We start from the raw sequence: 21,558 nt of genomic DNA on the forward strand, positions 1-21,558 counted from the left end.
CCACCTACCCACCTACATGCACCTATCTACCTGTACCCACCTGCACCCACCCACCACCCACCTACCACCCTCCCACCCACTTGCACCCACCTACCACCACCTGCCACCCACCTACCACACACCTACACCCACCTACCACCACCTACCACCCACCTACCTGTACCCACCTACCACTCACCACCCACCCACCTGCACTCATCTACCACCACCTACCACCCACCTACCTGTGCCCACCTATACCCACCTACCACCATCTACCACCCACCTACCACACACCTACACCCACCTACCACCCACCTTCCTGTACCCATCTACCACTCACCACCCACCCACACACCTCCACCCACCTGCCACCACCTACCACGCACCTTCCTGTACCCACCTACCACTCACCACTCACCCACACACCTCCACCCACCTACCACCACGTACCACCCACCTACCTGTGCCCACCTACACCCACCTACCTGCACTCACCTGCACCCACCCACTGCACCCACCTGTACCCACCTACCCTGCCCAGGCTGGGTGTGGGCTTTATGGTCCAACATCTGGTCTGCACCTGGACCAGGCACTGGAAGACAGTCCGTGAGGACTCGCAACTTGGCCATAGGGTTGAGACCCAAATCCAGTCCCTTCTTCCCTGCAAAGACCACAGGATGTGCTGGCTGTTTTCCCAGCACATCCTGGCGCTCTCTCTGGGGCATGCGATTCAAGCCTAGAGGACTGGTCTCGTGCTCCTCCTCCACCTCCTGACAGCCTTGGGGCATCAGGCACACCCCTTCCTGGTTTGAGTGCATGTGTCCCTGCAGGAGGGCCCTGTGGCCATGAAGGCCCATATGCAGAGGTGGTGTGTGTGGGAGTGGGCTGGTATCACTCCCTGTCCTGCTCCCAGGGGTCTCATGGTGTGACCAGGACACAGCTTCCAGGCCCAAGTGGACGTGGGCCCTTAGCTGTTGTCACTGAGGTTTCTTTCAGCCTCTCTGGGGCTGTGTCCCTCAAATGGCAGGACATGTGTGAACCATGGATGATCCTGACCCCAGGACCTGTCCCCAGAGAGCAGAGAAGGGGCAGGAAGGGAGGGGCTGTGACTTGGGAGTCACCCTCTCCCTCTGGGGAGACCTGGGTTGGCCTCCCCGCTCTGCTAAACCCTGGCACCTGTGTGTGAGCTTCTGCTCTCAGCCATAAAGTGCCACCCCATGGGGCCTGCCTCGGCAGGTGGGCAGGGCCGGGTGCCTGGGTCAGGTGTGTCCATACAGAGCTTCCTCTATGCCGATGGCCAGGAGCAGCCTGAGGGTTCTCCCTCGATTCCATCATTTCACCCATAGCCTTCAGCTTCCCACCTCCCATGGCACAGGGCCTGTGGCAGCCTCCCAGAGGCCGCCGAGTTATTGCTCTGTAATAACCATGGTTCCTGTGAACAGAGTGCCTCCCCGCTCTGCCGAGGGAACGGTATTCTCTTTCCCACTGCTTGCTCACCTCACAAGGGCTGTGCTCTTTCTGGGCCCCTCACTGAACATACGTGCAGGTGGTGGTGGATGGGGTGACAGCCTGGGGAGACGGGTCGGCCTACTGTCTAGGTCCCCAGGGCCCCCACGGCAGAGCTGGCTCCAACCCAAAGGCTCCTGATCGCCCTCTGCCTCTGCTGCGCACCTTTTCTCTCTTGTCCAGAGAAAACCGAGGTGATGGGCCCTCAGGATGTTGCTGCCCGTGCCCTGAGCCAGGGTCTTCCTTTTGGGAAAATACGTCTCCGTGGAGAACAGTGGGACACGGGGGTGGCCAGGTGGAGACAAGCTCTGGGCTCATTGGCACGAAATCAGCTTCCCCGGGGGCTTCTTTCTCTGGGAAGAATTCACCATGTTTCTCCAAAGAGAAGGTTCTGGAGCCCTGTCTTGTGTCTCTTGGGGTGGAGATTTTTTCCTGTCTGGAGGATCAGGGCTCTGTGTGGGTGTTTGCGCCTGTGTTGCCTGCCAGTCACGGAACTGCCTTCTCCCTCTCTGCCTGGCGCCAGCACTAACGGCCACTTTGTGTGTTGTGTCCACAGTCCCCTCAGTTGCTCTCGCCAACGCCGACCGAGGTAACCACCACCCTCTCACCTGCCCCCGCTTGCCGTGGCGCTGCCGCCCAGGTTATAAACATAACTGCCCAGCTGGACCCCCGGGAAGGGCCTCCTTGGTGGCTCCTCACCATGGGGCCCCGGGCCACGGCCCTTGTGACGTGGGGCATCCTCCTGGCTGCTGGTTATTTTTATGATCACACCGCACCTGCATGCCTCCCCCGTGTGTCTGCCAGCCCTGCGGATGTGGCTACCTGGGACGCGGGTCTCCCCTAAGCAGATCGTGGTCTGGGCTGTGGCTTTCTTTAGGGGAAAATTCAGGAGCCTGGCTGAGCCTGGGAGCACTTTCTGCCTCCTGCCCCTCCACGTGGGATGTATGGGAAGCACCCAGTCCTCGTGGAGAAACACTGGACATGTCTCTCTACAAAAGAGCTTTTACTGTTAGTGGTCTAGCTTTTTTTTTTTTTTTTTTTTTTCTGTTTCTCAAAATGAATCAGTGACATAGACAGCTGCCAATCAGACTGCAGTCTGTGTGGCCACACAGGTGGCCGCAGCAGAAACATGTCATGGTAGCCAGGAACAGAGAGCCCAGGCAGCTGCCGTGCCCTGAGCTCTTCCCCTGTGCTTGGTGCCGTTGTAAACATTTTATAGGCTGGGCACGGTGGCTCACACCTGTAATCCCAGCACTTTGGGAGGCCAAGGTGAGCAGATCACCTGAGGTCAGGAGTTCGAGACCAGCCTGGCCAAAACATAGTGAAACCCCATCTCCACTAAAAATACAAAAATTACTCAGGTGTGGTGACACGTGCCTATAATCCCAGCTACTTAGGAGGCTGAGCCAGGAGAATTGCTTGAACCCAGGAGACAGAGGTTGCAGTGAGATGAGATCACAACACTACATTCCAGCCTGGGTGACAGAGCAACACTCCATCTCAAAAAAAAAAAAAAAAATTATATTTATTCATCCCCCACCACGACTGCCAGAGGCAAGTTCTGTGATTTTCCCCAGTTTACCGCAGAGAAACTGAGGCACAGGGAAGTCACATAACCTTTCTAGGGTCACGCACTATGAGGTGCAGGAGGATTTCAGCCCAGCAGGTGGCTCAGAGCCTGTGCTCACCCACTGGGCTCTCCAGCCTCCTGCCCCAGACAGCCTGCCCCATGGGAGCTGTGATAGCTGTGGTACCTGGGTGCTATATCCCTAGGGCAGTGATTTCTATGTACCGGTGACTTTTGATGCCCCAGGCCGGGGGTGGGCATCGTTTCATCTCATTTACCTGCACAGGGAACCCCTGAGGGAGGGATGTCAGCTCCCCTTCCAGATGAGGTGAAGGGTCTGCCTGACACAGAGCACACTCCTGGGAAGAGCCTGGTCTCCCTGCAAAGGTCCCTGTCTCGGGCTGTACCCCAGAGTGGGGCACAAAAGCACGCACACTTGCTCAGTGGGAGGCTGCACAGCCATGCACAGCCTGCAGGCTTCTGGTCCAGAGGTAGTCACTGTGGTCACAGGACCTCGGCCACCCTCATCGGGACTTGCCTGCTTCCTGCCTTCCCTGCCCACAGCCAGGATTCCCAATCCAGCCCTTAGGAGTGGTCTGAGGCTGAGTTCCTCCTCAGCTCCTGACAGCTTTGGAGAACTGGAATCTTCTGCAGAGCCCCCTGCCTGGCTTCTCTGCTTGACTCCTTAACCTGTCCCCATAGACACAGCACTGGGGGATGGTAGAGGAACAGGGCAAGTGTGGGCCTTGGTGGTGCTGTTCTGCTGGAAGAACACGGCCAGCAGCAGCTGGGCATCAAACCGTTGGATCCAGGGATGTGACGGCCAAACACACAATGGGCCACTTGCACCTAGCTGCTGAACCTGCATGTAGCTGGCAAGCCCTGAGTCCAGGCTGAACAAGGAGCCAGGACACCTGTAAGGTGGACAGGGCTGTGCAGAGGACACCCAGGGTAGAGACAGGGCACTAGCCGGCCTGAGAGAGTATGCCACCCAGGGTAGAGACAGGGCACTAGCCGGCCTGAGAGAGTATGCCCGTGGCTGGGGTTAGACAGTCGCCAAAGGGTGCAGGGCAAAGCCCAGGTAGGAACCTAGCATGAGGGCTGGCCTGAGCACATGGAGGTGGCGCACTAGGCAGGTGTTAGGGACCGCACACCTTGGGGTGGGAGATATGCTCCGACAGGCCAGGGGAGCCAGGGCCCAGACCAGGAATTCCTTTGCTCATCACAGTGCTGGCCTTGAGGGCAAAACAGCAGCATCTACCTTGCACCAGGACACTAGGCTGGGCCATGTAATGACCCAGGCCAGCATGCCAAGTTGTGGTGGGCCAAGCAGCCTGCTCTCCCCCCTGCCATGGTGCCACGCCACCCCACGCCACCTGCCTCCCACTCTGCCTGCTGCAAATAGCTGCTCCTGCTTGGATGAAGTCTGCCATGTCATTGCTTGTGGGTTTGACTCAACTGGGCTTCCCAGCCTGGGGTAGAGTACCTTTCTATCTCCAAATGTGCCTCCAGGGCCGTTAGAGCCCCCAGTTCACACGTGAGAAGCCCCCATCAGGACTGGGGGAGTCTCTGTGGTTCTCACACTGTGTTCTAAGAGCTGGGTGCTGGCAAGGGTCAGGCAGGAGGAGACCTGGAGGATGAAGCTGGAGCCCCGACCTGCAGCAGGGGAAGATAGGGGATCCTCACCAGTGGGTCCCTGTACCATACCCTGTGGCAAGGATCCAGCAGGCACAGCGGGGACTGTGTCTGCACCGCACCAGCCCCACTTGGCTCTTCAGACCTGCCCTGACAGGTGCAGGCGATTCCCACATGGGGCCATGTTGAGTCATCCACTGGGTCAGGAGGGCGAACACCAAATGGTGTGGGGAGATGGGTGGACAAGGGGTGGGCAGTGCTCCCAGCTTGGATGTTCACAAGCTGCATCTTCCCTCCAGGGGGATCAGGATGACCGGTCCTACAAGCAGTGCCGGACCTCCAGCCCAAGCTCCACTGGGTCGGTCAGCCTCGGGCGCTACACCCCAACTTCACGGTCACCACAGCACTACAGCCGTCCAGGTACTTGGCCCCCTGGTTCCTCTGAGCCCCCAGGATGCTGTCCTTCTCCTTGTTTTGTTTTTTTTTTCCTTTTATAAGTGGCCTTTTTCTTATGCAACTGGAGACATGATGGAAATGGGTGGGATTGTCAGCAGGTGGGTGGCTGAGAACCTGTTCATTTAGTGGCATAAAGAAAAGGACCTCCTCGTACCTTGGGGCGAGGTGAGCTGCAGAGGCTGCCCTGTGGGTTAGTGGAGCCCTCTGTGGAGCACACATCCTGGGGAGCACACACTGAGCACTTCGATTCCAGCTAATGATTTGGTGGCAAGAGATGTCAGGACGATAAGACAGCACATGTGTTAGGAGAGCAGATGTCGGCCGGCTGCAAACTCGTGTGGGTCTCAGAAGACTTGAGCTGGGAAAACAAAGTCAGTGATGGAAAAATTAAGCCCATTAACATTTCACCTGTGGCTAGGTTGGTCACCCAGTGACAGCTGTCCTCATGGGAGAATGGGCGAGAGGCCCCCCGCCAGTCAGGAGAGAGCCCCGAGGCAGGTCCTCTCCACATGTGTCACCTCATCCCCTGCCTGGCGCCCGGCTGTGTATCAATCCCTGTAGCTGTGAAACTCCTCAACCCCCTGAGCGTGTCAAAGCCACAACAGGGACGCTCCACACAGACACTGCCTTTTGAGGGATTTTTCCAAGCTGCTTCCTTCCTGGCCAGCTGCTGCATGGCTCCATTTATACATCCATGGACTATGGCTCTTATTTTTGCAGCCTTTGTGGAAAAATCAAAACTCATTCATTTGCAAAGTTATTTCCATTGACTCCTTGCAATGCGCCTGGTACATTCTGCTCAATAAATGTTGAGAAAGTGGGTAAAGGAGTGAGTGCATGAGTGAGTGAGTGAGTGAGTGAGTGAGTACATGAATGAGTGAATTAGTGAGTGAATGAATAAGTGAACAAGTGAATGAGTGAGTGAGTGAGTGAGTGATTGAGTGAGCAAATAAGGGAATGAGTGAGTGAGTGAATGAGTGATTGAATGAGTAAGTGAGCAAGCAAGGGAGTGAGTGAATGAATGACTGAGTGAATGAGTGAGTGAAGAAATGTGTGAGTGAGCGAGCAGGTGAGTTAAAGGCAATGAACTTTATTGAGCTCCTCGTCCTAAGGGCCCTTTGCTGGCTCAACTGCCATAGCACAAGGACAGCCTGGGCTTGTTGACTGCACTTGGCCCGGGCTAACCCGAGAGCCAAGCTTGCATCTTGCCGGGCAAGTCCGGTGAGGATATCTGGTGGCAGACCACTCCCTGAACTGCTCTCCAGCTGAGTCCTTGATCTCCAGGAGACCCCCAGTGCTAAGCGACAGGCCTGGCTGGGGACCCAACCCCCCCGGGGAACCCTGGCCCAAGGCTCCTATGCAGCAGCCTGGGCCTCTGCGGCCCGGTTTCCTTGCTCCGTACCTGGAGGAGAGTGGTCTAAAACGTGTTTGGTGACCCCCTTCAGGTGCAAAAAGGTGTGCATTCCTCGAGAGAGGAAGCAACAGTGTTCCTAGCAGGGTGGGGATGAGGAATATGTGTGGCTTTGCACCAGCCAGCCCAGGTTGACTCTGACTTGCTCTCTGTTACCCCGTAGCTGGTACTGTGAGTGTGGGTACCAGTAGCTGCCTCTCCCTGTCCCAACACCCAAGCCCTACATCCGTGTTCAGACATCATTACATCCCCTACTTCCGAGGTAAGGCGCGCAGTGCTGTGGGCTGTGGGTGCTCACGGGTGTCCACGCCTGGCGTCTATGTGCTCGCTGTCCATGTCCGCCGCATGGCTTCACCGGAGCCCCTGTTTCATGCCCTGTGCCCCTCACTGTGTGTGTCTTGTGCGTCTGGCTCTGTGTGTCCGTGTGCAAATGTTCCTGGAAGGAAAACTTAGGTACATGTTACATAAAGGAACAGAAGGGAGAGAGGGCTTGGAAAGCTCCAGGAAGAGGGGACCAGGGTTCCTGCACACCCACCCACAGGCTTTGTCTTCAGAACCCTCACCCAAGTCACCACCTCTGATTTCATGCATCAGCCGGGGGCACAGGTGCTCTCAGGGTTTGTGTTCAGGAGCGGAAGCTGTGCTGTACAGAGGGCCCTGACTCTTCCATAGCCCCAGGCTCCTGGGGCCCAGGGCAGGGTTCACACCCAGTGTGGCTTCAACTCTCGGCTCTTCCAGGAGTGGATGAGCCATCCACATCCCTGCACGGGCACCCACATGCAGGTCCTGCAGGGAAACGGCCACGCTCATGTTTTCCTGTATGCTGTGGACTAAAAAATGCATCCCCCACACTCGTAGGTTGGAGCCCTAATCCCTGACGTGACTATATCTGTACAGGGGCCCTTTAAAGAAGTGATCAGTTAAATGAGGTCCTCAGGGTGGACCAGATCCCACAGCACTGATGTCTTTATAAGAAGAGAAGAGACGCCAGAGCTCACTCCCTCTCCGCATACGCTCAGGTAAAAGGCCACTGCAGACACGCACACTCAGGTAAAAGGCCACTGCAGACACGCACACTCAGGTAAAAGGCCACTGCAGACACGCACACTCAGGTAAAAGGCCACTGCAGACACGCACACTCAGGCTAAAAGGCCACTGCAAGACACTTCACACTCAGGTAAAAAGGGCCATCTGCAGACACGCACACTCAGGTAAAAACCACTGCAGACACGCACACTGAAAATAAAAGACCACTGCAGACACAGTGCTGTCTGCAAGCCAGGAAAAACAGTCTCAGGAGAAGCCACGCCCTGCCAGACCCAGCTCAGAGATGTCCATCCTGCAGCGCTGTGAGGGGAAATATGCCTATTGTTGAAGCCACGCGGGCTGTGGTATTTTGTTACACTGCCCCAGCTGACCAGCGCACCACAGAAAGACACTCAGAGCATTAGAGGAGGCAGCGACGATGTTCTCACCAATTCCCCAAGCAATGCATTAATTCCTCATCCTGAGCAGCTGCTGAGGGGGAATGTCTCTGGAAAAACCTCCCAGGCCACAGAGAGTGAGAAGGTAGGACAGACAGCTGGAACCTCCATCATTGGATGGTCACCAAACGGGGTTCATTCGGACCTGCACACCTCTCTGTGTACCTCATCATCATTACTCTGGGCAGGCCCCATGGCCTACTGAGAAGAGAGTTCCTGGCCATTGATGGACATGGCCATCCTCACTTTTCTGGGGACCTGTCCCTACAGCTTTGGGATGATCTGGCTCCTTTGAGAAGCAAAGTCCTCAGCCGGGTGCAATGGCTCATACCTGTAATCCCACTGCTTTGAGAGGCCAGAGCAGGAGAATCACTTGAGGCCAGGAGTTTAAGACCAGCCTGGGAAACCTAGTGAGACCCCTTGTCTGAAAAAAAAAAAAAAAAGCCGGGCGTGGTGGTGCATGCCTGTAATCCCAACTCCTTGGGGGGCTGAGGCGGGAGGATCGCTTCAGCCCAGGAGTGTGAAGCCACAGTGAGCTATGATCGTGCCACTGCACACCAGCCTGGGCAACAGAGCAAGACCCTGTCTCAGACAACAACCAACAAACAAAAGAAACAAAGCCAGAAAGGGCGCCTCCCCAGAGCAGGAGCATGGCCAGCAGGGCTTTGTTGTGTGTGGTCCACGGCAGTCGTGTGTCAAGGGGGACTCCCAAAACCCAGAGTGAATCCAACCATTTGGGTGAGTCATATAGCAGGTCACCCCAGGAGATACCGCTGCTCCTGTTGCTCTGTGCCAGGAGGCCCTGGACACCTGGCTCTCCTCCTACCTTCAGCCCTCCTTCTGGTGTGGCTGTCCCAACTGTGGGTCCCTGAGGGGGGCATGGCCAGAGCCGAGGGCAGGCTCACCCCACTTCCCAGGCAGCCCATGTGAGCAGCCTCTCTGGGACCTAGAGCCAGAGCCAGCCCTGGTAATCCTCCCCCACCTGCCCCGTCCTGAGTGTCCACTGTCTAATTCTTACACTTCAGGGTGAGGAAGGCCCAGGACAGGCCCCCTGGGGAGCAGCCCCCTCCTCAGCTCCCCAGACAGCTAAGGAGAGAAGCCAAGGACTGGCAGCCCCCTCCCCTTCCTTCCACGCCTTGTAGCAGAAGAGAGTTTGGAGGCTGCCCACCTACCCACCCCGCCATCACAATGTAGCTCCAAAGCCATCTATGCCACAGCCCCTCCAAGGGCATCTCCTGGGGCCAAGAGGCACCATCCCTTTGAGACCTCCCCTGGGTGGGGCCAGGTTTTTGCCTCTTTGATGCCCATCTCTGCCTTGGTTCCCCTGGCCACATTGCCTGCCAGTGCCCTTCATTCAGAAATCACACGAGGCCAGGTGTGGTGGCTCACACCTGTAATCCCAGCACTTTGGAAGGCCAAGGTGGGTGGATCACCTGAGGTCAGGAGTTTGAGACCAGCCTGGCAAATATGGTGAAACCACATCTCTACTAGAAAAAAAAAAAAAAATAGCCAGGCATGGTGGCACACCTGTAGTCCCAGCTATTAGGGAGTCTGAGGCGGGAGGATTGCTTGAACCCAGGAGGCGGAGGTTGCAGTGAGCTGAGACTGAGCCACTGCACTCCAGCCTGGGCAACAGAGTGAGAGTACATCTCAAAAAAAAAAAAAGAAAAAAGAAAAATCACACAAAGCCGCCTGACCTCCCCTCTGGTGTCCAGTGTGGAGGAGCCTGGCACCCCCATGCTCTGCCCCTACTCAACTCCCCTGGCTGTCCGTGACCTTGGGAACACCCACCCTCTTTCCAGAATGTACTCCTGAGGGAACTGAGGCTCAGAAAAAAGCCACTGGCCAAAACCCAGAGTGGCCCTCAAAGCTCCTTCTGGCAGAGCCCAAGGTCAGGCTTCCACCCGGGGCTCCGTTCACAAGTGTGTTCACCCTCAGGTCCTGGGTCGACCTCGGAGGCCACACAAAGGCACCTGTCCTCCTCTGCAGCCATGGGCTCCAGTGTGTCCCAGCCTAGGAGCTCCTGGTGGCAGCCCCCGGGAGCCAGCTGGACACCAGGCAGTGTCGCCTGCCCTCTGGGAAAGCCCTTCCTGTTTGCTCCACGGGCTCCTCTGGCGTCTCTGGCCCCTCTCAGTGGACATTTCCCTCAGGACAGCACTGTAGGGGGGCGGCTCCCCTAGGCAAGGCCTGGCCCCACCCCCACCGAATGCTGGCAGGGCCCCACCCCTGGCACGGCTTCCCACCAAGACCCAGCTTCCGGAGAGGTGCTGGCCACAGCCGTGGGCATTTTTGTGTGAATTTCAGTCCCTGGCAGGTCCCCTGTGGGGGAGCTGGCAGCAGGGACAGGCAGGTGCAGGCTGGGAGGGAAGTTGGTGCTGCTGAGGCCGCTGGCCAGGCAGCCTCCATGCGCTAGCAGTGGGCCCACTCTGAACCCCTGGCCTGAGAAGGAAGGAGGGAGGGGCCCTGGGATGGAGCCTCAGGTCTGGCCCACACCCTCCACTGCCCAGACCCCGGCAGCGCCTCTTCATCGTGCTGAGCGGCCATTCCCTCAGCTGCAAAAGGGCCTCATCCCTGAAGCATTGTCCTCAGGGTGATTGTGGTTGAGGACCCAGGATGTGGCTGTGCATTGCAGCATGGGCGTCATCTTACCCAGCCTGCCCGTGGCTGCCAACTGGCCTCTCTGCGGCGTCACCTGGAGGAGGCTCCACAGGAACCCGCTGAGCCAGCACCAGGGACATGCTGGGCCACTGGGAGCACCAAGATGAAGGATGTGGCATTGGATTGTAAACTACAGTATAATAGCAAGAGTGGTCAGTCCACACGGATCTACATAAATGTTGAGTAAACAAATAAATGGAGAGAAAGCGAGATCTCCCACACAGAGGAATTCCAAATAACGTGAGCAGATGCCTTGTCCGCCAGGAGGGGGTTGGAACTCCCACTCCTGACGTGTGGACAAGCGTGGGCTGCACAGAGTGGCTCCTTCCCGAGAGCGCCATGTGGGAGGGGAGAGAAGGAGCAAGTCCACCATGGAGAATCCTACGAGCATGACCCGGTCAGCAAGGCCGCCACGGTCAGTGATCCACTTTGCTGACAGCAGGTGCCCTTGATAGGACGTGGTGAGGACACTTCACCTCATGGGCTTCCTTCCCAACCCCGTAAGCCCAGTATCTCCATGAGAAAACATCAGGCAAAATCTCTCAGCAGCCCTCCTCAAAACTGCCAGGGTCCTCAAACACAAGGAACGTCTGCAAAAGGTCGCAGCCGAGAGGAGCCTCGGGAGACATGCCAACAAAACATGTTTCCTGGGTGGGATCCTGGAGCAGATGAACATCAGGTGACACCCAGGGAAACCCGAATCCTATGTGGCATGCAAGTGGCACCAATCTTTGGGCATGCCCTAGTGATGGGAGAGGGGACAGCAGGGATGCTGATCTGGGAGGGTACGGGAGCCCCCTGGACTACCTGAAGCTCTTCCAAATGAAACATTTACTGAAATTTTTAAAAAGCTGGAAGAGGAGAGGAAGAGGAGGAAGAGGAAAAGTGGAGAAGAAAGAGGAGGAGGAGGAGGAAAAGGAAAAGTAGAGGAGGAGGAGGAGGAGAAGGAAGACTTTTCAAAAGGGCTGGGGCTGCTCCTCTCCTAACAGGGACCATCCCAGGTTAAAGGATGCTGACACACCCCCTCTGGAGCATATCAGAAGCCCCCTAGGATGTGAGCCTGGCAGCACAGTGCTCCAGGTGGAAGCTGGCAATGCATTTTGTTCCAACGAAGCCTCACAGGCAGCAGGCAGGCATGAGTGCAGAGGAGGGAGAGGTCCTCGTAGACCGAGTCCTTCCAGAAGGCTGAGCAGAGGAGGCAGAGCCTGAACCTGGACCCAGGAAGGGTCTGGACAGGTGGGAAGCCCTGGAGAGGACACTCATCAAGGGGTGGGGTGCTGGGAGGGAGGGACCGAGGCAGCAGGACTCGGGCTGGTGTTAGAGGGCCCCGGGGGGCAGAAGTGAGGTGGGCCACCATGGCTGTGTCCCCAGCTTCCCTGCAGCCTCAAGCCCCTCCAAACATCTGATGAAAGCTGATGAGTCTCCAGACCCTCCTCAAATAGACATGCACATGTGTCCACAGACTCTGGTTTGAAACTTCAGGGGATGCTGCCCTGTGGCTGGGAACTGGGGAGGGACAGGTACCCTGTGATGTGTTAGATCCTCAGCCCACTGAGTGGGGGCCGAGACAGATCAGGAGCCGTGATTCCAGATGGGAAGAAATGAGCCATTCCTGGCCTGCCAGGTCCACGGACTGTGCCAAGAGCACATGCAGCTTAGAGATGGTGCCAGAAGCGAACCATCTTCCTCTGTTCAGTTCTTATGGGTGCAGTTTTTTAAACCCGCCCTGTTTTGCTGCTACTGGGGATGGGTCTAGCACAGCCGTAGTCGGTAGGAGTGACCCGCGATGTCCTTTCCTGGCATGTTGAGTCCAGTCTCCCTGCTGTGGGGCCCCTGCTGCCACTGGGAGGTGCAGGAGTCCACCATGGAGAAACCTGACGAGCATGACCCGGCCAGCAAGGGTACCACGGCCAGGAAGGGCACCTGTAGAGCCAACTGAGGCTCTAGAAGTTTCCATGCTGTTCTGGAGGGAGGTCGCTAAGGGAAGAGCAGTTATCTGATGCTCCATCAGCATTGACAGGCAAAATCAGCACCCATGCCCAGCATGAGAAAATGCTCAAAGTTAGAGTCTGCAGTCCCTTCTATGGCGTCAGCCTAGCTGGGGCCACCCTGCTCCTAGGTGACCTCCCGCTGCACACAGCCCACCACCAGGCAAGAGCCCCCTCTGAGTCAGCGTCTGTCGATCCCTCTTCATGAGTCCACCGCGGGGTTCCTGGCCAGTCCACCTCCAGGCCCAGTACACCACTCACCCACTGCAGAAGTTCCGTTTCTGTTTCATTTCTGTGTCACCGCAGGGTCCTGCTGCTCTGAAAGGCTGTGCAGCTTGAGGGAACGTTCTCAGGTCAAGAGCGCCTTTCCCCTTGCAGCCAGTTGCCTAGTGCTGAGGAGGTTTCCTGGGGCTGGTGGGTGGGAGGAACGGGGCCTTGGAGTGTCTTCTGCAGTGAGCGTACACCTTCTCATCACAAGCATTCAATACCCTGCATCTGTCTGTCAACTCATTCCCCAAACAGGTGTGGGGGGAGGGGCATCGCGCAGGTCACCTCAGCCCTCTGGATGCGTGGCTTGATAATCCAACCTTGTTCACAAAACAGAATTATAGTTCCAGGTGATCTCAGCAATTGAAGCAGGGTCAGAGGATGCTTTCCATTTAATCTGCCAAAAACGAGTTGTATTTAAGAATGTGGCCAGGGCACGGTGGCTCATGCTTGTAATCCCAGCACCTTGGGAGGTAGAGGTGGGCAGATTGCTTGAGCCCAGGAATTCAAGACCAGCCTGGGCAACATGGCAAAACCCCATCTTTACAAAATTAAAAAAATTAGCCAGGCGCGGTGGCACACACCTGTGGTCCCAGTGACTTGGGAGGCCAAGGCGGGAGGACGGCTTGAGCCCAGGAGGTGGAACCTGCACCCTGCAGAGCCATGATCATGCCACTGCACTCCAGCCTGGGTGACAGAGCGAGACCCTGTCCCCCCCCCCAAAAAAAAAAAAAAAAGAATGTGGTAATGGATGGATACTATTCTTTTCTTCTGCAGGTGGAAAAATTTTACTCAATGGCTTTTAAGGATAATTTTGATCATTTTAGTGCTTTAATCCTATTCTGAATGGCTAATTTGTAGATTCTCAAGGAAAACAGCATGCTTATATACAAGGATAATTAGGAAGAGGGGCCTTTGTTTTGGCGAATTTGCGGTTGGCTGGATTCAAACACCAGCCGGGACGCAGGGGTGCAGATGGAGTGAGCCCCCTAAGGTGTTCTGAGCTCACCACCCAGCCCTGTGCCCTCAGCAGTGTCGCTCCTCTGCCTTGGGACCCTGGACAGAGTTCAACTCAGGGTTGGATTAGCAAGTCCTTGGACACAGTCTGGGAATGTGGATGAGGCCCACACTCCCTCCCCTGGACAGGGGGTCTGGGCTAGTCCACCAGAGATGGGGCTCGCTGCGAATAAGCTTTTCATGCTTGAAATATTCTACTTTGCTTTCCCATTTCCCCTTCTATCTGCTGCCTTTGCCCTTCCGTCTGGAGGCAGTGAAAGTGGCCGGAGCACCCCCAGCCTCTCCGTGCTCTCTGACAGCAAGCCGCCCCCCTCCACCTACCAGCAGGCGCCTCGCCACTTCCACGTCCCAGGTAGGCTCCGGGACATACCGGCTGGGCTTCTCACACCCAGCGTCTGGCCACACCCAAACTGTCAGCTTGCCTTGACTCAGCAGGTGCCAGACAACACTCCAGGCTCCTCCACTGCTCCCCAGACGCTGAGATTCTTTAAAACCATCAGACGGGTTTTCACAACCCCAAACCGATGTGCGTTTCGGTTTCTTCCAAAGTCCCACCAACGACAGGGAGACACGCTTGTCCTCCTGGGAATGGGGTGAAGGAAAAGGGCTGTCTGAGCTGGCTGCACTTCCCGGGGGGCCACAAGCTTCCTGGCTGCTGCCCCATCCCCTGCAGATGGGGGTGGCATCTGGAATCAGGGAGGCTTGATCTGGGGCCTGGGTGTCTGTCGCTTGCTGGGTGCCAGTTCCTGCCTGGTGATTCTAAATCTGGGTGAGTGCTTGTTGCTTACAAAAAACTGTAGAACAGAAACCATCACAACTTGCTGCTTACCCTCCTGTTCTCTCCTTTTTTTTTTTTTTTTTTTTTTTTTTTTTTTTCTTCTTCCTCAGACACTGGCGTAAAAGATAACATCTATAGGAAACCCCCTATCTACAGACAGCATGGTATGGTTGGATTCCTCCCGCTGCTGTGGTTTGCCCCGCATGCCTGTCAATACCCATCTGCTTCTGAATGCATCCTTTTGTTGTGTTCTGATAAATGCAGTGAAGGCACCACCAAGGCCCTTAGCAGTCTGACTATTAAATGCAAATTCACTAGCAGCCTCCTGAGAGTCCTCTTCTTATAAATTGCAATGAAGGGTATGTCTGAGTAAGGACACTTCTGTGTGTTATGACGCTGAGGCTAATGCACATCAGCCGGGGCTTGGGATGGGGGTTTGTAGCCAAGAGCCTGGTGGTGGCGCCTTCAATTATGCAGCCAGAGTGACTTTAGCCAAGATGGTGAGAGACACAGGCTTCTCGAACCACAATCTGATCCAGGCCTGATCTTTGGAATACAGAACAAACGTGAATCACTCATTTATTCCTTAGGGAGACTTTAGTCTTGTGTTCTGAGAATTTCTGATGATGGGATGGGTGACCTTGCCTTCAGTTACAGAGATTTCTTGCATAAGCAAATAGGGGCTGATGCCCAGCTCTGTTCCACGTGAACCTGCCTGGGAGGTGTGCAGGGAGCAGTTTGCTTGGGCCATGGAGCAGGAATCAGGGCCACATGGTCTCCCCTCTTTCCTCCTGGAATTTCTCGGTGATTGACAGCAGGTTGCTTCACCATCCTGAGCCTCGGTTTACTCATCTGCAAAACAGGACCCATCCCCTTCACGCTGCCCTTTCCACAGGCTGACTGTGGGAACTTCATGGGATACTGAACGTGGAAGTGCACTCTAAACTGTAAAGTGCTGTGCACATGATGGGAACAGTTATCAGGTCACTGGCGATGGGAAAAGGCATTTCCATATTAAACGTTCTTGTCCAGATGTACCTAAAGCAAACAGCCACATCCCACATTGACAACTGGATGGACACTTTTAGATGGGATCTTATAGAAAGTGTGTTTCCTGTGACTTGCCGACAAATCAGTGATCAGGTTATACAAAGTTTTAAAATATTTTCTCCATCATGGCTATAGGTCCTGTACTTTGTGCATTTTTTCCTCTTCCCAAGAAGGAAAGAAGTAATGAAATCTCTTGAGTTTCCAGAAATGATGACTTCTACCATTGCCTTTCCACCAGAGAAGCGTAGAGCACAAACCTCCAAGAGGGATAGGAGCGGGATGGGCTGGATAGACTCTAGGGCCCATAGAAATTGTCCAGACCAGCTCCCTTGGGTTACAAGTGGGGAAACTAAGGCCTGGCCGAAAGAAGGAGCAGCCACAGTAAGTGACTGGCTTTCCATCATGGCACATGGCCTGAACAGCCTGCCTGGAGGGCTGTGTGTTCTGTGCTGGTGGGGCCACAAGATTGGGATTGACTACCTTGACCTTTTATTAACCCTCCCCTTTGTCTCAGATTGGTGCCTTAAAATGTGTGATTAACACGGGCAGGACAGGAGGGGGTCTGCCCCTTAGAAAGGGGAAGAGAGCAAACCAGGTTATGAAATTGCTCATTGCCATCCAACAGACCCAGGTCTAAGACGAAGAGCTTCGACCTCAGTCCTTTAACTGAACCATCTAGTGGGAAGATTAGATTTTACTGTCTCCAGTGAATGTCTTTGTGTCTTTTTTTGTTTGTTTGTTTGAGATAGAGTCTTGCTTTGTCATCAGGCTGGAGTGCAGTGGCATGATCTTGGCTCACTGCAACCTCCGCCTCCTGGGTTCAAGTGATTCTCCTGCCTCGGCTTCCTGAGTACCTGGGACTATAGGCGCCTACCACCATGCCCAGCAGCTATTTTTTTTTTTTTTTTTTTTTTTTTTTTTTTTTAGTAGAGATGGGCTTCACCATATTGGCCAGGAAGGTCTCAATCTCTTGACCTCGTTATCCACCCGCCTCAGCCTCCCAAAGTGCTGGGATTACAGGGGTGAGCCACTGCACCTGGCCATCTTTGTGCATTTTTTAAAATCGGGCTATGCATGATTGTCCTATCCAAAGGCAAATTAATTCCTCTTTGTTTAAACCCTGAGCAATGACCAAAACTGTTTTATTCCAAAATTTTGTTATAAGTCGGGCGTGGTGGCTCACGCCTGTAATCCCAGCACTTTGTGAGGCAGAGGCAGGCGGATTGCCTGAGCTCAGGAGTTGGAGACCGGCCTGGGCAACATGGTAAAGCCCTATGTCTATTAAAATACAAAAAATAAATAAATAAAAAAAGCCCGGTGTGACAGTGTGCGCCTGTAGTCCCGGTTACTTGGGAGACTAAGACAGGAGAATGGCTTGAACCCAGGAGGCAGAGGTTGCAGTGAGCAGAGATTGTGCCACTGCACTCCAGCCTGGGTAACAGAGCGAGACTCCTTCTGAAAAAAATTAATAAAAATTTTAAAAAAGGGAAGGAGGAACACAAGACAAGCAAGAATAGAGCACCTCCCTGGACAGTCAGGAATGGACATGAAGCAGGGCTAGTTGTGTGAGGGCCTGGGAGGAGGCGGCGCAGGGGGCCTCCCACCCACCAGTGTGTCATCTGCTCAAGGGCTGAACTTTCAGGAAGTTTAACAGGTCAGGTATAAGTGTGCACATTTTTGTGTTTCCACGCACCATCTAGGGTCACTCATGGTATTAAACCCAGTTACTTTTAGGAATGTCGACCTAAAAAACAAACCGGAGAAAAGTATCTCCAAATATGTTGAATGTACGGAAAAGAGGATTCTAATCTGAGATGCATGGCTGTGGCAAGCCATATGCGCACCCGAAGAGGAGCAGGTAAAGGGAAGCTCTTCTTAGCAAAAGCCTTTCAAATAAGCTGTCTAGAAACAGAGTTCATCGGCTGCAGAGGCTCGAGGCCGGAGCCGGGGTCCGTTCATCAGTGGAGACCCCATCACTGGGCAGGTGTTCTTTGAGGAGCATCTTATCTCAGTTGCTGCAGTCCTTGAGAAGGGATTTCTGGTGAGGTTATTGTGGAAAGTCCTCGAGACAGTCTTTATCTCCAGCATGCAGGCAGGAGATGTCCTGCCTCATGACTTCCTGGCTCTAGCTTGTCTGGTCTGACAATAAGTGATTTCATCCTGGGACCTGCAACCCTCCCAGGAGGCAGACCCAGTGCAAACCACAGACCCCGGCTTCCGGCTACATCGTGGGGACCTTCCTTTCTCAGAATCTGCCTCCCCCAGAAAATGGGACTCAAGGCCATATAGCCCGTGGGGCTTTGAGGAAGTTTCAGGGAGATGACACGCGACACTTGGCACCGGGCAGGGACCTTCTGTTGATCGATCCCCTCAGGGGAGGGAAGCTGTGTGCAGTTTAAAATGAATTCATGAGTGACCAGGTGCAGTGGCTCACGCCTGTAATCCCAGCACTTTGGGAGGCCAAGGCAGGTGGATCACCCGAGGTCAGGAGTTTGAGACCAGCCTGGCCAACATGGCAAAACCCCATCTCTACTAAAAATACAAAAATTAGCCTGGCATGGTGGTGCATGCCTGTAATCCCAGCTACTTGGGAGGCTGAGGCAGGAGAATTGCTTGAATCTGGGAGGTGAAGGTTGCAGTGAGCCAAGACAGCGCCACTGCACTGCAGCCTGGGTGACAGAGTGAGACTCCATCTCAAAAAAAAAAAAAAGAAAAGAAGAGAAATCACCTCTTATAACAGATAAGAATAGTAGCTTTACAGTAGTCTTGTATCTGATTTGAACTTATAAAATTGAGGAAGTATAGTGGTGGTTTTATCATCTACTTGCTATATAAAATTTAGGAAAATATGCATAAAAGATGAACAATTCAAAAATAAAAATAAAAAATAAAATAAAATGAATTCATGAGGGAAAAATGATGGCTCCCCAACATTTCCCAGTAAGTTCGACTCTCCAGATGCAGGGACAGTCCTCATAGTTCACCAGATTTGCTGTTTCATTGCTAAGCAAACGTCAGCCACCAGATGGCAGTGCAGCTCTCTACTCATCCCTCAACACACACCTCCCGCCACTTGCCCGGCAAATGGGGGCTGTCGCTCCTGCCCACCCAAAGCCGACAGTGGAAGTGACCCCACGGGGCATGCGTTGTTCCACGTGTCTTTCTGCCCTGGTTTAAAGCAGGAATTAATCACTCCTTGTGGTGTCTGTCTGGGATTCCAAATTCTAGTGGGGTTGAGTTTCATTTTGGTTTTGGGTCCTTTTTGACCCAAAATGGTGGAGTCTCATTTTGGTTTGGGGACCGGCGGGATGGGAAGGAAATGCAGGCTGTGTCCAGAGGGAGGATTGCACTGGGAAGCCCCTGCTGAGGCTCCCTAGGGGAACCAGGGAGTAGGAACTCAGCCTCTCCCTAGAGGTTTCCTCATGGCCAATGCATGCCAGGGCTCAGAAGGAACTGTCTGTGTAATACAAAAGACATGCTAACCTCTCCTTCTGCAGTGCAGAGAATGCAGAGAGGCCATCCTAGAAAGGTGGAAGACGGGCCGGGCACAGTGGCTCACGCCTGTCATCCCAGCACTTTGGGAGGCCGAGGTGAATGGATTACCTGAAGTCAGGCATTTGAGACCAGCCTGGTCAACATGGGGAAACCCCATCTCTACTAAAAATACCAAAATTAGCTGGGCTTGGTGGTGGGCACCTGTAATCCCAGCTACTTGGGAGTCTGAAGTTCAAGAATTGCTTGAACCTGGGAGGCGGAGGTTGCAGTGAGCTGAGATCGTGCCATTGCACTCTAGCCTGGGTGACGGAAGGAAACTCCATCTGAAAAAAAGAAAAGAAAGAAAGAAAAGTGGAAGAGAGGGAGGCCAGAAGGAGAGAGGGAGGGAGGCAAAGGCATTGGCTGGGACCGAGACTCCAGGCCCACTTTCCTCATCCTCTGAGTCTTTTTCCATCCTGACATCAACCAGGGAGCAGAGGTTCTTATTCTGACTCAAGAGAGGAGAAACCCCAGCATGGAAAGATTTAAATGACTTTTTCATTAGTTTGTCCAAGGGATGTTTTTCAAGCATCCACCCCACTATGTGCTAGGCTGTGTCCCAGTGCTGGGGATACATGGGTGACCCTGCATTGCCCCTGATCATGTGGAGCTGAGATTCTAGTGTATTTGCGACAGCCAGACAGGTGAGAGGTTAAGCAAGGTTTCTAGTTTCCAGTGCCCATGCTCTGGGCCCCGCCCACACGCTCACTCACTCACATACACACACATTCTCTCCCTCCCTCCTGCCTCTCTCTCTCCCTCTCAATGTCATTTTGATTCAAAGTGAATTGTAGAGGTAGAGATTATTCTGAGAAGAACAGAAAAAAAATCCTGTTGATGCATCTACTCCTTGCAGGCTGAGTCTGGAAGACACAGGAGAGGACAAATCCTCAAAACCTCCTGCAGAGCTATTCAAAGTCCCAGGAGTGGAGAGGACATCTCTCTGGAGAGGACATCTCTCTCTGGCCTAAGGGGTGAAGCCCCAAACACCTTCCCCAGTTGCTATCAGCTCCTTCCCTTGCCAGAGAGAGCACCTGCTGGGGTGCCCCCTGGTCCTGGCTCCTGACCGCCAGAGTCCCAGACTTGCCTCAGGCTCTTGCAATCTCAGGAATGATTCTGCACTGGAGGCAGAGAAAACTGGTGAGGAGCATGGCAGAGACCGCTTGCTGGCTGCAGAGCCTTGACTGGCACCCCGGCACGGTGGTGGAACAGCCTCCACACCTCTGCTGGCCCCCTGGACATGGACAAGAGATCCTTGGAAGTTAGAGCTGTCTGTGTGTTGATACCAGCAAAGAGGGAGTTGGTAGGGCCCTCCCTTGGAAATACAAGGCCCCTGTGCCATGTCCATCTCACTCACTTCCTCCGTGCACCTGAGGCTGCAGGTTGGCACGTTGGTCACCAAAGGGAGTGCAGAGACTCATCAGATGCAGCCCCTTCCCTGGAAGCATCTCTCTTCAGCTGCTCCGTGGGGAAGTGGATTTGTACAAGACACAGGAAGCAAAGTTGGTGGCGATGCAGCCCTGAGTCTGAAAATTTACACATCTGACATGGAGGACAAAGTGGCTCCAGCTCTGGCTTCAGGGTCAGACAGACAAGGTTCCAATTACCAGCTAAGTGGCCTTAGACTCCAGCCCTCAGTCTCCTCATCTGTAAATGAGGTTCATAGCATCTATTATTATCTGTTGACATTCTTTTTTTTTTTTTTGAGACGGAATCTCGCTCTGTCACCCAGGCTGGAGTGCAGTGGCCGGATCTCAGCTCACTGCAAGCTCCGCCTCCTGGGTTTATGCCATTCTCCTGCCTCAGCCTCTCGAGTAGCTGGGACTACAGGCGCCAGCCACCTCGCCTGGCTAGCTTTTGTATTTTTTAGTAGAGACGGGGTTTCACCGTGTTAGCCAGGATGGTCTCGAACTCCTGACCTCGTGATCTGCCCGTCTCGGCCTCCCAAAGTGCTGGGATTACAGGCTTGAGCCACCGCGCCCGGCCTATCTGTTGACATTCTTTACAAATGTTTACCCAAGGGCCGGGCACAGTGACTCACACCTGTAATCCCAACACTTTGCGAGGCTGAGGCGGGTGGATCGTCTGAGGTCAGGAGTTCAAGACCAGCCTGACCAACATGGCGAAACCCTGTCTCAACTGAAAATACAAAAAGCCGGGCATGGTGGTGGGCATCTGTAATCCCAGCTACTCGGGAGGCTGAGGTAGGAGAATCGCTTGAACCC

The 21,558-nt window shown here is 54.4% G+C and overlaps 1 protein-coding gene and 1 long non-coding RNA gene across 34 annotated transcripts in view; one reads left to right on the forward strand and one right to left on the reverse strand.

Moving 5' to 3' along the window:
- The window catches only part of ABLIM2 (actin binding LIM protein family member 2), a 198,499-nt gene that overhangs the window by 128,696 nt on the left and 48,245 nt on the right, over positions 1 to 21,558 (forward strand). For 11 of the 33 annotated variants that reach the window (XM_017861050.1, XM_017861070.1, XM_017861053.1 and 8 more), the window contains 5 exons: positions 2,045 to 2,077; positions 4,990 to 5,110; positions 6,721 to 6,819; positions 14,222 to 14,323; positions 14,860 to 14,913. In XM_017861050.1, the coding sequence (XP_017716539.1) occupies positions 2,045 to 2,077; positions 4,990 to 5,110; positions 6,721 to 6,819; positions 14,222 to 14,323; positions 14,860 to 14,913 (409 nt within the window). The remainder of the gene's footprint in view (positions 1 to 2,044; positions 2,078 to 4,989; positions 5,111 to 6,720; positions 6,820 to 14,221; positions 14,324 to 14,859; positions 14,914 to 21,558) is intronic. The other 22 variants (XM_017861079.1, XM_017861084.1, XM_017861067.1 and 19 more) reach the window with 5 other exon arrangements.
- Positions 19,816 to 20,997, reverse strand: LOC108521313 (uncharacterized). The gene is made up of 2 exons (XR_001883164.1): positions 20,691 to 20,997; positions 19,816 to 20,567 (listed from the first exon to the last, which is right to left on the reverse strand). It is a non-coding gene; the product is annotated as an uncharacterized LOC108521313 (long non-coding RNA).

The sequence above is a fragment of the Rhinopithecus bieti genome, unplaced genomic scaffold, assembly GCF_001698545.2.
Source record: "Rhinopithecus bieti isolate Rb0 unplaced genomic scaffold, ASM169854v2 scaffold_60008, whole genome shotgun sequence".
Taxonomy (NCBI): domain Eukaryota; kingdom Metazoa; phylum Chordata; class Mammalia; order Primates; family Cercopithecidae; genus Rhinopithecus; species Rhinopithecus bieti.